Source organism: Schistocerca nitens, chromosome 3 (assembly GCF_023898315.1).
Source record: "Schistocerca nitens isolate TAMUIC-IGC-003100 chromosome 3, iqSchNite1.1, whole genome shotgun sequence".
NCBI classification, from domain to species: domain Eukaryota; kingdom Metazoa; phylum Arthropoda; class Insecta; order Orthoptera; family Acrididae; genus Schistocerca; species Schistocerca nitens.
In genome coordinates, this window is record NC_064616.1 from 798,050,091 (window position 1) to 798,067,093 (window position 17,003).

Sequence of the window (17,003 nt, forward strand, 5' to 3'; positions counted from 1 at the left end):
CGGCGTGCTGACCACATGTCCCCCCCGTACCCGCATCCGATGATGCCTTTCGTAAGAAAGTGAACGACTAACGTCACAGGTTCGAGTTCTAGTCCCGAACACAGTTTTGACCTGGCAGGGAGTTTCAAATCAGCACAAACTCCGTTGCAAAGTGAAAATTTATTCTGGATACTTCATTACTAACTCGATCGGTACAGCAATCTCCACTACATTACAAAGGCTGCTATCCTCCTCTTGCATGTACTGTTCATCGTTCATGTTTCACTTCCATATGTAGCCCAACTGCAGACAAATACTTTCCTCAAAAGCTTCCTAGCACATTTTTATTCGAAATTAACAAGTTTCTGTTCTTCTGGAAAGATATACTTGCTGTTCTAAGTTTACATCTCATATCTTCTTTACTTCCACCTTCGCCAGTTATTTTGCTGCCCAAATATCAAAACTCGTCTGCCTCTCTCAGTACTCATTTTCTGATCTAATTCCCCAAGCATCAGCTACAATGTACTATCATTGTTTTACTTCTACTTCATAACCTATTTTTCAGGAACCTCTTCCACGCAAAACGGGTCTACATTTTTATTAATGGTTGTGTGAGTCCACCGTGATAAATCAGTGCGGCATCAATGACGGAGATTCTTACTGGTAACTGGGTGAGGTAACCACAAAACGACGTAACTAAATAAGTACACCTCCCGTCTCCCTACCTCTCTAGACATTGCCAATCACTTTGCCGACACTTATCTACAAAATAACGCTTCGACCTTGGCATTACTTTATTGCAACGATATCATTAAGGAACGACCCAAAAGGTCAGATCATCTCTTAAATAATTAACAAAGATCATGTATTGCTATGTTGCTATGTTAAAGAGAGTTTTATGCGTTTGGCTTTTTATTTCCAATAGCATCGGTGGCCTAGATATACCATACGCAAAGTATACGAACTAACTACACAATATGCTGTTCTGTACGAATGGGTTTCATATCCCTATCTAGCAAAACACTTAGGTCTTCCAGTGGCTTCCTGAATTATTTTGAGCAAATTCCGGGAAGGCCCCTTCATCGCGGGCGCACCTACTTGCTGTTCGATCTTTGTCCATCTGATGCAGAGGATAAATTGGCAATATGATGCTTACATATAATTTTCGTTTCAGCGTCCAAGTAATTAGGTGCATTAGTACAACTTGCTAACTACATCTTTTCTGTGCTTCTATGCATACACTTTTTCCTTCATTTGGTGTAGTTCCATCACGTACCATTGTACATCGATTACTCTCTACTACTATCACTGTTACTTCATTCCTGTGCATTTTTCTTCTTCTTACACCTGGCGTTTGTTTCCTTGTGTGTATTTTCACTGGTAGGTGCAAATAAACATAGCAAATATCAATCGCGGAATACGCAAGAACGTAAACCTAGTGAATTAGTACAGAGCTAATTGACGAGCACAAAATTCAACACACGTCACAATATTTAATCCTTTGTGCAGGTGTTCGCTACGAAACAAATTGACATTCTCCTCCGGCATAATAATTGCGACAAGAATACCGGCTTCATGGACAACCTCGAGTCGTGAAACGTGCGAATTTCGAAGAATTTGCATTCTACATCTTTCTGGACAAACAGGTGAAGTGTCAGTGTCGCTGAGAACATTCAGATTCACTCCCGCGCCTTAGCTGCGATCGATCTGCTGCGAGTACGTGCCGCATAGGAGGAGGGTGAAGCTGGCCTAGAATAAAACGTCAGTTCAAGGGTGGAGCCATCTATGGAACAGTCCGTTGAATACAAAATACTAAACCACAAACAGCGAAAGTATAGGGTGTACATGAAGTCCAGGAACTTTCAATTATTTATTGCACAAGAACCAAACATTGTACAGATATATGTCACAATGAAGAGAAACCTTGAAAGGTTTTTTTTTTTCCCTCCATGTATACCGCCACAGCGTAGTTTGATAATTCGCCGATAGTCAGCGCTAGTGGCAAAAATGGCGAGTTCAGCTGCGGAGCGAGCTTTCTGTGTGTTGGAGTTCGACAAAAACAAGTGTGCAACAGCTGTTCAACGGTAAAAATCCACCAACAAAAAAGGCCATTTACCGCTGTCACAAGAAATCCGTTACGACGGGTTGGTTGTGCCTGGCAAAGAGAAGCGGACGTCCCAGTGTGAGTGAAGTGGATGTGGAGCGCGTACGAGAGACATTCATAAGGAGTCCAAAGAAATCGGTGCATCGTGCATCCCGTGAACTCGAAATGACTCCAATGACAGTGTGAAAACTTCTGCGACAGAAACTGTCTATGAAACCATTCAAGTTGGAGATCGTGCAGAAGCTCAATGACGACGACAAAGACAAGCGTTTTGAGTTTTGTGCGCGAGCAAGTGAATTTCGTCCTAGATAATAGCTGTCGATAGCTCAGAAAGAAGTGCAATACGAGCCACAAAAATCACAGGTCATTTGCTGAACAACATAAAACGTTGGGAAACAAACAAAGTCCAATCCGAAGTTGTTTCTTCCGGGGAACGCCTGTACTACAGACGAATTTTTAATTAAAAACTACCACAATGTGTAGTACAGACGATAAAGTTGTTTAGTTTTGTTGTTAAATTGAAATATGTTGCACTAGGCATGGCAGCAATTGGAAAAAAAACGCTACGCTCATTTCTACTAAATTTAAGCCACTACGCTAATTAGTAACTTGTTAACGGCCAACATGTGGCCATACAAACAAAAATATGTATACATGGTAAGAAACCTTGCCAATGGTATATGAAACACAGAATTATGTGATACTCCGTTTTGTAAATGACCACAATGCCAATGATTTCAGTTCATTTAAATTAATACCAGCGACCATTTTTACTTTGTGGACAGGACAAAAAGGCTCGGGACGAATCTTATGGTCAAGCCTTACCAACTGCTGCATCCACCCACATTTCCAGTTTACTTCAGTCGGACGAATGCACGTAGCTCTAACCTCAGTAACACTTAATGACGTTACAAATTTCATTCGTTCGGTTGTCTTGATTGCTGCTTGCACTAATCCGATTTTCGTTTTTATATTTTTAGACAAAGTCACATGAGAAGTTCACAATGCTCTTACCAGTTCAGACAGACAGAATATGACTTCTGGCTGGTCGAAACCACTAGCGGCATTCTGAAATGCTCATGTGATTGTGTCGAATAATATACAAATAAAATAAAGCAAGCCAACTGCTTTACCTCCAAAACGTGTCACTAATCCAAATGTTGCATCTTAATTTCTGTTCATGTATTTCCGCCAAAGACCTTTGACCATTTGTTACGCCCAACTTTCTTCACCTCTGGCAATGTTTGACTGTTGTTGGTTTGATGCAGCTTTATCCTGTGCAAGCCTCGACGTCTCTGCATAAAACTGCAACCTTCGTCCATTTGAGCCTGCTTACTGTATTTACGCTTTTGTCTACTACTACTTTTACCCCACACACGTATTTCCATTCCTCTTGGTCAAGTTATGCCGTATTCCTTTTTTCGAAATTCGATTCTGTACCACATTTGTTATTCGATCTAGCCATTTAATCTTCAGCATTCTTCTGTAGCACCGTATTTTAATAGCTTCTTTCTGAATTGCCTGTCGTTCATGTTTCTCTTGCGTAGAAACCACCACCTCGGTCAAATACCTTCAGAAAAGACTTCCTAACCCTACAATTTATATTTGATGCTATCAAGTTCCTTTGTTCACACACGAATTTCTTGCTATTGCCAGTCTGCATTTTATATCTTACCTACTTCAGCCAACATCTGTAATTTTGCTACCCAAATAACGAAACTCATTTACTCCTTTTAGTGTCTCATTTTCTAATCTAACTCCCTCAGGATCACTACAGTCGGTTACCCTTGTTTTACTTTTTGTGTTGATCTTGTCATCTCTCTTCAAGACAATGTATGTTTCGATCAACTGCTTTGTCACGTCCGCGGTCGTCTCACAGAATTACTATGTCATCGGCAAGTCACAGAGGTTTTATTTCTCCTCCCAGAACGTTCATTCGCTTTCCAAATTTCTCCTCTGTTTCCTTAACAGCGTGCTCTATATACAGATTGAATAACATGGGGTATAGGCTACAACCCTGTCTCACTCCCTTCTCAACTATGGCTTCCGTCTCGTGTGTTTCGACTCTTGTAGCTGCAGTATGGTTTCTGCGCAAGCCTCAAATAAACCTTCGGCCACTGTACTTTATTGCTGCTGCTGCTTCAAAAATTTCAGAAAGTGCAGACCACATTGTCAAAAGCTTCCTCAAGATACGTCGTAGGGTCAGTATTACCTCGCGTGTTCCTACATTTGTCTGGAACCCAAACTGATAGTCCCAAGGACAGCTTCTACCAGTATTCCAAATCTCCTGTATATAAATCGTGTCAATATTTTACAACCATAACTTATTAACTAATAGATCGTAATATTCACACCTTTCAACACCCGTCTTCTTTTGATTTTTAATTATTACGTTGTTTCTTAAGTCTGATAGTATTTCTCGCCTGTCCCATATATCTTGCACAACCGGTGGAATAGTTTCGTCGTGGCTGGCTCTCCAACGGATTTTCTTCTCAAGGAATGTCGTCTAATCCACGGGCCTTGTTTCGGCTTAGGTATTTCAGCGCACTGTCAAATTCTATTTGCAAACCAACCTTCGAATAGTTGACAGTCTTTTTTTGTCTTATTTAACGTCCCGTTTGTACTGTAGTCATTTCTTCAAATACCCGATTTATCTGGAAAAAACATCAACCATTCTCTCTCCCTTCTTATAGTGGTATCTTACTTCCTACACTAACGTTTCTCTTCGTTTACCATTTTTTAAGATACGAAATTTCACTGTCGTGAAAATAACAGATAAAACACACTCCCTTAAAATCAACATGAAAAATTTTACAAAACTATTGTCTGAATGCAGTCACTCATTCTCATACTGTCCAAAGTACCGAGAATATGACCGCTGTGCGATACGGCGTGATGCTTCACGTAAAGATACCGCAAGTGAGTCAGCAGAATGCAGGAACTGTTAATGAAATCTGTCTGTGCTCTGGCACGTTCAGACACGCAGTTTTAGCATATTTACGAGTCTGGTCGTCTGCCCGCCAGAGGTAACAAGTCACTGACGACCAGTTACGGATTCGTGTGTGTGTGTGTGTGTGTAGGAGCAGCCGTTAATTATAAGGATGAATAGGGTTTACCTTCAAACTGACGAGCTCCATTATAAGCGAAACACAAACTCGGACTGGAAAGAGCTGGAAAAGAAAAATTATCCGTGTCCTCTGCCACGGAACGGAGACAGCATCCGACGGGACTTTTGTACGGTAACCACCCAAGAAAGTACATTTAGTTGCCTTGACATGACATGACTTTGAAGCCGGTCCTGCTGATTACGAGTCTAGGTCACTAACCACTGATGACAACACAAACACTAATAACAAACCCGTTACTCCTCAGATCGCAAACCTTTTCCTAAGTTACACAAAATACACACGGAAATGCGTCGCTATATCGAACGCTAACAAATCGGTTAAAAGGCGCAGTCAATCTCCGACCGGAGACAAACGACTTCCTGTGACATGTTACTAGTCAGAGCGACTTTGAAAGCGTTAATAACATTGCAGACTCTGAATATGTCGTAACATTTGCGCAGACGAAACACAAGAAATCATAGCTATTCTAAAATGAATGATTCTTAAATTTCAGCATCGGCAATATCTTGTGAAAGTGCAAAGAACACAAAGGCAAAGTTGGTGGGTACGATGCCCCGTTTTATCTGTCACTTAGCACTTTCATCTATGGTAATATTCGTCGAGTTGTGCCGTGGTTCGGAGCGCACGTTAAACTGTAGTTTCCCCTTAAAACTGGCTGGCTGTCACATCAAAGGTTAAGCAATAGGACCATGCCTAGTACAGCAATGTCGTGTTCTTCATGAGCTCTTTACTTAATCGCAAATTGCTTTGTATGAAAGATGTTACTTGACTAACATCTATATGCACGTGACTACACTAAAGTTTACAATTAGTGTCTGGCAGAGGATTCGTTGAACCATCTTCACACTATTTCTCTGCGGTTCCACTCTCGAACAGCGCGCGGAAAAGCACTTAAATCTTTCCGTGCGATCTCTAATTCCTCTTAATTTACTACAATGGTCATTTCTCCCTATGTAGGTAGGCGCCAACAAAATATATTCGCATTCGGAGGAGAAGGTTGGTGATTGAAATTTCGTGCGAAAATGCTGCCGCAACGAAAAACGCCTTTGTTTTAACGATTGACACCCCATTTCGCCCATATCCGTAGCACTCTCCCCCATTTTGCGATAATACAAAACGAACTGCCTTTCTTTGGACTTTTTCGATGGTCGCCATCAATCTTGCCTGATGCGAACCCCACACCGCGTTGCATTACTCCAGAAGAATATGCACACACGTAGTGTTGACAGTTTCTTTAGTAGACCTGTTCACCTTCAGATAGACCGCAGTTATTTGTTTCCTTTCCCTACAACATTATCTATGTGATCGTTCCAATTTAAGTTATCCAAAATTGTACTCCCAAAGTATTTAGCTGAGTTCACAGCATTTAGATTTTTGTTATTTATCGTGTAACCGAAATTTAGCTGATTCCTTTTAGTACTCGTGCGGATGACTTCACAATTTTCATTATTTACACTCAATTGTCACTTTTCGTACCTTACAGATATCTTGTCTAAATCATTTTGCAGTTGGTTTTGAATCAAAAATGGTTCAAATGGCTCTGAGCACTATGGGACTTAACGCCTGAGGTCATCAGTCCCCTAGAACTTAGAACTACTTAAACCGAACTAACCTAAGGACGTCAAACACATCCATGCCCGAGGCATGATTCGAACTTGAGACCGCAGCGGTCGCAGATTTAAGCGCCTAGAACCTCTCAGCCACTCCGGCCGGCCGGTTTTGAACCATCTGATGACTTTACGAGACGGTAAATGACAGCATTATCCACAAACAATTTAAGAGGGCTGATCAGTTAGTTTCTTAAAACGCTTAGGCAGAGCAGAAACAGCAGAGGGCCTATAACACTTTGGGAACGCCAGGTATCACTTCTTTTTTACTCGACGAGTTTCGGCCAGTTACTACGAACTGTGAGCTTTCCGACTGGAAATCACGAGTCCAGTCGCACAACTGAAACTATATTCCACAGGCACGCAATTTGATTAGAAGTCATTTATGAGAAACGGTGTCAAAAAGCCTTCTGGAAATCTAAAAGTTTGGAATCAATTTGAGATCCCCAGTCGATAGCACTCGTTATTGGCTCTGAGCACTATGCGACTTAACTTCTGAGGTCATCAGTCGCCTAGAACTTAGAACTAATTAAACCTAACTAACCTAAGGACATCACACACATCCATGCCCGGGGAAGGATTCGAACCTGCGACCGTAGCGGTCGCTCGGTTCCAGACTGCAGCGCCCAGAACCGCACGGCCACTCTGGATGGCAGCACTCGTTACTTCGTGAGAATAAAGAGCCAGTTGTGTTGTACAAGAACGACATTTTCTGAATCTGTTCTGACGATTTGTCAATAGATCGTTTAATTCGAGGTAATTTACAATGTTCTGACACAGTATACGTTTCAAAATACTACTACAAATAGATGTCAGTTATTTGGGTCTGTAATTCATCGGATTACTCGTATTTCCTTTGAGTGTTGGTGTGACCTGCGCAATTTTCGATACTTTCGACGAGTGACGGATTGTATATGATTGCTAAGTATGGAGCTTTGTATCGGCATAGGCCTACGCTGAAAGGAAATTAATAGGTCTACTGTCTGGACTGGAGGTCTTGCCTTTATTAAGTGATTTAAGTCGCATCGCTAAACCGTGGATATCTACTGCTAAGTTATTCATGTTGGAAGTGATTTAAGTCGCATCGCTAAACCGTGGATATCTACTGCTAAGTTATTCATGTTGGCAGTTATCCTAGATTCGAATTCTGGAATATTTACTGCGTCGTCTTTTGTGAAGGAATTTCGGAAACCCGTTTCGTAACACTGCTTTAGTGGCACCGTCATCAGTAACATTGCCGTTGTTATGGCGCAGTGAAGGTATTGATTGTTCCTTGCCGCTCGTGTACTTCCCATACGGCCAGAATACATACATATTTTTCATGTAAAATAAAGAGAAATTGTTTCTGTCTTCGTCGTTATGATCAACTATAGGACATGCACACTTATCACCAATCAAGTTTTTTTTATTCGCAGGGTTTTAATTGCGTCTGCTTGATTTAACGCTTCGTTTTTAAGAAAACTTTTAAGCATTTTTTAATTGTAGTGTAAGAAAGATATTCGAATTTCCTGCAAAAATAAAACATGACTAAGGGGGGCTCTTTATTTTTCAAGTTTTTTTGGTAGGTTGGTTAGTTGTGGTACCCCTAGTTTGGTTGGTTGATTTTGGGGGCGAAAGGGGTGGAGGTGGGGTGACCAAACAGCGAGGTCATTGGTCCCATCGGATAAGAGAAGGAAGTCAGCAGTGACGTTTCAAAGGAACCATCCCGGCATTTGCCTGAAGCGATTTAGGTAAATCACGGAAAACTTAAATAAGGACGGCTGGGTGCGGGTTTGAACCGTCGTCCTCCCGAATGCTAACTACTGCGCCGCCCCCCCCCCCCCCCCCCCCCCCCGCCACCACCGCTCGGTCCTAGTTTGGCTGTGCGTGATTTCGGCTCAGGCTCAGTAGGAAAAGGGGAGCCTCTCTATTTGAAAGATCACAGAATGGAACAGAATCAGAAAATATTGTTCACAATTAGCTTTTAAACGAAACACTTTTTTACTTTCAACTTAATTATTAACACCGTACTGCCGGGTTAATTTTGATAATACCACTTGTAAACCTATTATTTATTAAGCGTGCGAGCCAAATATCAGGATAAAATCAGATTTTAGTTTATACATGCTTATTCTTCAATAAAGCATATTTTTTCCTCTGGAATCTCATCGGAATACTCAGATACAACCTGAAGTATGTATAGCTTCTTAATTTTTGAAAAACAGTTTTGTTACAGTATTCCAGGAACTTGACGCGTGCCTCAGACGGATAATTTAAAACTTTTGCTCAGTAACTAGATGTCGAACGTTGACATCTTCATTTTCACGCCGCTGTGAAGAATCTGTATTAAAAGGAACTCGCCACTCAAAATATGTTTAAAGATAGTTTTATTTTTATTAGTGACGAACTTTTCCATCCCATTAGTCGCAATTTTTGCGATTTGATCGATTCCTATTTGATTCCTTATTTATTTTTGTCTGTTGGTTCTGCCTCATGGGTCAGTGTAGTCACTGATTCAGAAGATTAAGGCGACAGGAACCATAAACGATTTTTCAGTTTATATAAAGTTTTGAAAGAGTTCTGAAATCAAAATATGGTGCTTTGCCTATCGAAGCAGCACAAGTTCATGCTTCGACTAACATCGTGATACGGAAACTTGCAATCTCTTCTTGTAGTAGTAATTCAATTTCTTCACAAAACATAACTTTTTCAATATATATTATAATATGGCTTTCGCCATCCACCTTGTATGATAGATCCCCTTGGAGCATGGAAAGATACTCCAGGAGATGGTTCTTCGAGACGACAGTTCGCAGTTGATTAAAAAACTATCCTCATGTATCTTATGCCTGCAAGTTAAACACAGGAGTTCTTTTTCCAAAACGTTTTCAATCAAAACACAGGCACCACCGAAAGTGGTCGTATTTTAAGGTGTTTCGACAGAAACTAATGATTTAATTAAAAAGTCATTCTGTGCGAGTTTCATATACATTCTCCTGCTCTTTTCCGTACTAAGTAAAATGATCGAAATATGCATAAAATTATCAGCATTGAACTAGAAGTGAACTTTAATTTTCTTTTATTTTTAAATACATTTGTGTGTAAAATTTGTATTTTAAGTACACTAATACATATTTAATGAATCGTTGAATTTCGTATTCGTTTCACTCTCGTCTGTTAATGGTTGCCTGTGTTGGCTCAGACGTTCCTTCCCAAACACCTGACGACTGATTCCGTGCATGAACCAAGGGGTTCCACTCACCCGATAACCGAACAAAAGTTGGTTATGTTTTCCATTGTAAATATCTTCAAAGCACTGATGTGTTCTATGAGTTTAAGGTTGTGAAAAAAATAATCTTGTTTCTTTTCACTTTCCGAAGTTCCGACGATTTCCTGGTATTTTCATACAACTGCCCCTTTAATGATGCAAAGCTGCTAATTATAATACATAGTTTCTCAGCTACAGTGTCGAAAGTTACGATTTTTCCAAACAAATTTTCGCTCCCCACACATGCGATATGGCACTTGGATGCATACTTCATTTACGCAAACGCATATCGTGAATGAATAGTATTCTGTTGGTTTCACAGATCATAGATTACTTGCAGTTATTTCGTGCTAGTAATGCTCATGTACGTTTACATCATTTTCTTTAAACGAAGCGAAAACGAGGACATTGTACTTGCTACGATTATGTTCTCCTCTCGAAAGTGAATGACAAGTGGGGTGATGCGCGCTGCGTCGTAAACAGTTCCATCTTCCGTAGAGCCTGCGGTCACTGGCCCGACAAGTATGATTTTTTCTAAGGACGCATTCAGCTAAGGAAATAGAAGTAAACACTCTGCGCAAGGCAGTCAACGAATGTATCGTGCAGAAATAATTCTTGCGCGTACTTGGTATGTTTTGGAAATTTATCTAAAATCCACATAGAATGCACAATTAAATAGAAAAGGTACGGCGAAGGGGTAACGATGAAGGGTTCCCAAAAAGGAAGGATTACCAGTGAACTGCTTCCCACATAAGAATGAGTTTGCTCATCTCTAGGTGCACTGAATGGCAGAGGATACTTCATTGCCAATATCAGTCACCCTGTCCTATTGTGCTCGCGTAGAGTGTTTGGGGTAAATGAGTCTTATTCGATGATCCTTACACAAGATATATATGACACAGGTAGTGGAACTGCTGTACCGCCTACGTGTACACAAATTTGTGGCAACAACGGCTTCATGCAAGCATCCCCCTATAAGTTCTGTCAACATCACTATGGGATATAGTGTCATGTAACGAAGCCAACGTGTGATGTCAAGTCTGCTTCAAACATTTCACTTTGAATGTCAGAGTTGTACCCTGCACCATCAGGAACAATCACTCGTAGGACCACAACTAACAAAATCCACCGAAATTTTAAGTATGGCACCTTTAATCTGCAAAGTTTCTGGTTATCAATTTTAAGTTGCTGTACTAGACGAGGGGGTTACTGAAAAAGATACGCCTGATCTGTCAGTCATCAAGGTCATTTGCGTGTAAAATTTTAGTTTTGTGTATAATCACATTCGAAATCTAAGGATTTCACAAGCACAGAAACAATGCCGTGGAACAGACAACAACCAAGAGCAAATGCTTCAAACAAGATATGTCCACACTTTCAATACTTCCAGAATATTTTCTGGGACTGAAGCTGGTGTCTTTTACGCTATTTTCTTATTAGTACTAGACGCGCGAAGCGAGTCTGATGTCACTTCCAGTGACTTACCTGTAACAGACCGTGCTGTGCTCCTCCATGTGGCTATACTTTTACTCGCAATTACTAGCTTTACGTCAATTCCAATGTTTTTAATATTAACTTCTCAATGAAGTATTTTACGTAGCGAGTACAGTATATCTCTTAAATTTGTTCGTCAATTAGGAAACTGAGGATTTACTGATGAAGACATCTATAGTATGTGTCGAAACCTCGTATAAGTAAAATTTTGTTCCTTCCGGTTGGCTGTTTTATACCCATCATATTCTTGTACGGTTGCTGTCTCACAGTCATGTTTAAAATTGCGATCAAAACAGTTCATGGTTAAGATCTGAACAACGTGAACACTGTGGCTTTAGATACTGGTCTACTGTAGGGTGGATACACTCCTGCTGACGACCATGTTGGTAGAGAACAGTCGAAGCTCGAATTAAGCAAGGATGGGACAGAAACTGACCACGACGTTTTCGAATGAACCAGCGCGACATTCGAATTTAGAACACTGAAAGCGTAAGTCTCGATGGCCCGTCGAATGTTTGAACCTCAGTCCTCCCGAATGCAAGTACAGGGGACTAACCGCTCTATCACCTCGCTGGATGGGAAAAGAGCCATACTTTTTAAAGTACTATGATGTTCTAAATCTCGTGAATATTTTGATACAATTCTGCAGTTTGAAACTAAATTCCGGAAATTTTTCCGAAAGTCATTATTTTCAGTGTCACCTTCATGGAGGTGAAACATGGACGATACACATTACACACAAGAAGAGGATAGCAGCTTTGAAAAGCGGTTCTGCAGAACAATGCTTTAGGTTAGATGGGTAGATGGGTAGATGGAGTATCTAATAAAGAGGTACTGAAGAGAAGAGTTTTATAGTACAACTTGGCTAAACGATGAGTGGGCTTGACAGCACAGAGGCAGCCAGAGATACTGTGGACAAATTTAATAACGTATTGGAGCGAATGTATAAGAATAAGGGTGGCGGGCGCCGAGGCGGGAGAGGGGGGGGGGGGGGGTGGGGCAGGTAAAATTGTAGAGGGAGAACAAGTCTTGAATACAGCTTCAGACTGGTAACTGTAACAACTTGTGATTTATTGTAAATCTGTAAATTTCTTATAATAGCTCGTGTTCAAATGTCCCTTCGCAAACCTCAATGCATTTTACTCACGTTCTAAACAATTGGGTACACATTAAAGTTACACCAACACCAATTAACATATAGCATTGATCAAAAGGTATAGCAAAACGGTCTGTAATTTGTGGTGGCACTTTCGAATGTGCTGTGAAACGACATTTCCAATAAACACACGTCACCATCATCAGCTCAGTACTCATTTTTCTCGACCTGAAAAAACTGTGTTGACAACAGAGCACATGTGACAACAGGGCACATGTTAACACGACGATTCCCACTCTGAATGACACTTGGTATCACCTAACCCCTAATCAGCATGCCGGTTTCCTCTGGAAACGCACTGTACAAGCCTCTGTTAATTGAATAGCCAGTACACCCGGCAGTGTGTGAGACATCGGCAGTATTTGGAAAGCGCACTGTGATGTACGAAGAAGAGTTTAAACTTGGCAAACATCCATTAAAACTATTTATTATATTGGTTATACTACCAACGATAAGCTTTTTGGCATAAACAATTCAGTAATGATACCGCCAAACACCGTTTCGGCACGGCGATGTTTTACAAGCGCTCTGCCGTTGCCTTTAACCTGAGAATAGCTTTGCCAGCCAGTTCTGCATCATACACTATACAGAATCTTTCCAAATGACTTCGGAAGAAAGCGTGCAAATGATCACTAGAACAAAAAAAAAAAGGGTAATACACAGATTGAAGCACAGACGCACCATTTTTTTCCGTATACACGAAATACCTTATTGCCAGATATTCAGCCAAGAAATAAATCCATAGAGGAAAAAAGTTTAACCCCAGTACTTCTGATATGTGGTCTGAAAATCACATAGCCTAGTTAATACTAGTGGGTCTTTTTGCCTCCTTTCAGACAGAACAAGCTAATTACAACACATGTTTTGTTCCAGCGAAATAAGAAACGAGGTTTTCTGTCGTTAACTGGTAAAGCTTTCCTCAACCCGAAGTTTGGCTAGAAAGATAGGATGCCTTACAAGACACTCCCTATTGCTGGTTTGACCTTGACTTCATACTTTCGAAATGACTTACCAGCGAATTATAAAGGGGCACAAAGTTTAACGTGCACTCCGAACAATGGTACAGCTTATTTTTCATACTTTTTAATTACCTGAGGTGATAAAAAACAAATGATTGGCCAAAAAAAAATGTAAGGAACGACTGGGTATCGAACCCCGGACCCCAACATTGGTAATCCAGCACTTACACACTACGCCACGATGTAACACCTGTATTCGTCGACGACAATGAAGCTACATTACAGATGTCGTACAAATTTCATGTCAGATAGTTCCATTGTGCTACTAGTGAACAATTCTCGATTTATATTCTGTTTCAAGTTGTCTCACATGGTATTTACGCGATATCTTGCATTCTGTATCAATTGTTTCTTAATTTGAGGTGTTATTTGAGTGACAGTTTTTATCAGCTTTCGTTAACAAGGCAGTTCAAGTTATCGCATTATTAAATTATTCATCTATACGACCATAATAAGTCGCAATTGCATAAATGCTTTCAATACTAATGCATTTTTTCACAACAGTCGTGTTTCGTGATTCGTCAGTTTCATTGACAGATCGCGTGTTTACACTTTTTAACTTCCACGTAGCCTTGGATTCCATTCACGCAAATCAAAAATATTCTTACTTGTACTCATCACATCGTTATATCTCACACAAAGAAGTTTCTCTTCGAGAACAAAGTGTGTTTACTAACCCTACTTGCTAATTTACTTGGTTTTCTCTAATGCGTTCACTACTCTTCTTAATCACAGGCCAACTAATAAAATCTGTAACATCTGCATGCATTTATTGTTTTCAGTAAGAACAATGACTTTCATCTCTAAGCTTTTAACATTGTTTATCCTCTTCGAATGTACTCATGTTCAAGTTTCTTTCACTATAATCACTTTCAGGAACAGTGAACAGCAACAGTTATCTAACACTTCCACTGTTACTAAGATTTTTCTTTGTCTGAACAGACGTGATGCACACGCTAGCTTGCGTAGCAAATGCCACTGACGAAATCGTCTCCTGTTATCACCAACGCAACAGCTTCGCCATTTCGACGAGTTTATAGTAGCAGCCGGATTTCTTCGGATAGTCAGCAAAGCTACTAATTCAAGTTTTTGTTTCAGGGCGCAAAAACAACTAGGGTCATACGCGCCCATTAATTCAACGTTTCCCGTATTTGTTTACACTTGAAGAAACTAGCGATGCATCAGTCACCTAAGGGGTCAAATAAATAAATGGCCCCACCCTCAAGTTACTTTCATTTATTCAATGCCTATGGACATAAAAAATATTCAAGACGTACGCAAGTAATACAACGTAACACCTCCATATAACCAAAATACAAAGATGGCTGGAACAAATAATCAGCTGTTTCACTATAAAACTATGGATGACAGGGACGTTATTTAAGATACAATCATGGAATTTCAGAAAAAAGGCAATAATTAACTCGGCAAAGAAAGAGACGCAAAGAAACAAGAAAACTAAATATTGGTAAAAAGTTATCAAATTATGGCATTCATTACCTAAGGATAACAGATGACTGGAATGAGTAATCAACATTTTCAAAATTCAGCCACACACAGAATGTGTGTTGTTTACAGCAAAAAGGTTAAGTACCACAATAAAAGCCAAAAGCAAACACTGCAGAGAACAACAGATATAAATATTACATGCTAATAACATATACACAACTTTGATACAATCTGCTTTTCAAAAACTCTACAAAAAGCATAAATTAGATGTGCAGGCTGAAAAGAACTACACAATACAAGACAGAAGAAACTTTTCTCGCGACCATATACCATGAATTTCGAAATTTATTGGGACACAAACTACAAAAGTTTAATGAACTGCAAGCAAATAATATTAACTGTTAATAAGCTCAGCCCCGTCACTCAACTGAAGCTAATATCACCTTAGATAGCAGAACAGCAAAACATTAAGATGAATTTAGAATTCACTGACCCCCGACTGCTTCACACGTCAATTTTGAACAAAATCTTATTACAATGGCCATATCTTTATTATTACGAAAACGAACTAGGAGAGAACGGGGGAGGGGGGAAGGATTAACTTTGTTTTGACGAACAGTAAATCTAGGGAGGTAGCAATCAAATAGTAATGTCACTCATAAAGCAAATACTAGTGTTTGGAATTGTTTAATGACTATCAACAAGAGATACTGAAGCAATTACAATGTAAACTGATGGAAAACAAAAATCAAACTAACTGTGGTTATTACACGACACAAAATTACAAAGATTATGGAGGAAAAGAGAGGCACAGTATTTTCAGGTTACGATTTTCAGTGTACTGTTTGTACCTACAGCTAACTGTTGGTGCAACAGCATCCAAGCGCTTGTGCAGCAAAATGTGCTTTATATTAAAATCTTTGCCTTGACTCTTACGCTAACTGTGTCAACTAATACGCACAACAGCGATGTTATCAGGATATACAACTATTATTACCAATCTCGTCAGTCAAGCAATAAACATACCTAACTTTTCAAAACCTTGTTGAGGAAACAAAGTTAGAAAAACAAGCTACTGCCTCGTAACAAGTGCGTCGGAATATATGACGTATTTCTCGGGCAGTTTGTCCAAGTTTTGTCTATACGCAATACGATCCACTTGCACATCATCGGAAAAGGGGAAAAACAAGTCTATCAAGTAACTTCATGCGAAGCTGTAGAAACTGATTTCTTGCTGTCTCTACGTGTGAACCATTATTTAAAATAAAGCCATTGCATCTCACCTGAGAATGGCTCTGTATCGACGCCAGTGAAAGAGAATGAGTTCCTCCATGATGGTTCCCCGAGTCATTTTGATCTTCCGATTTTCCTGGCCCACTGGACTTCTTCTTGGATAAAATAGTCATATTTACAGAGACTGAATCTTCTCTGGATACTAAATCAAGAATCCGTCATGTACCCCACGTAGCACCAGTTCAATAACCACAACAGCCCTCACTCGGTCACGCACACCAACACACACTACGCCAAACACATTAATAACTCTACCTCCCCTCCACCAGAGAGCAGCACTGTTGAGTCACTCCACGTCACATGGTTTCCTTCTCTGAAACACATTGACCAGAGAATATCCTAGTGGCCACGCCCGTCTGTCGTCTAAAAATGTCCCAACAAAATTTTATTTAGCTTCGGAAAAGATATCTACAGTAAAAGGCGCTCTGTCTTAGTTCCCTTTCGCCTGCGGGAAAGATATAAGCACTAAAAGCTGTTGCGTCACAGTTCTTTTTCACCTGCGGGAAAGATATAAACAGTAAAAGATC

At 40.2% G+C, this 17,003-nt stretch overlaps 1 protein-coding gene across 2 annotated transcripts in view; it reads right to left on the reverse strand.

The window, feature by feature from the left end:
* The window catches only part of LOC126248818 (OTU domain-containing protein 5), a 99,902-nt gene extending 83,184 nt beyond the window's left edge, over window positions 1-16,718 (reverse strand). For both annotated transcript variants that reach the window (XM_049950230.1, XM_049950229.1), the window contains exon 1: window positions 16,467-16,718. In XM_049950230.1, the coding sequence (XP_049806187.1) occupies window positions 16,467-16,589 (123 nt within the window). In that variant the 5' untranslated portion in view covers window positions 16,590-16,718. The remainder of the gene's footprint in view (window positions 1-16,466) is intronic.
* Between the last annotated feature and the right edge of the window lie 285 nt (window positions 16,719-17,003).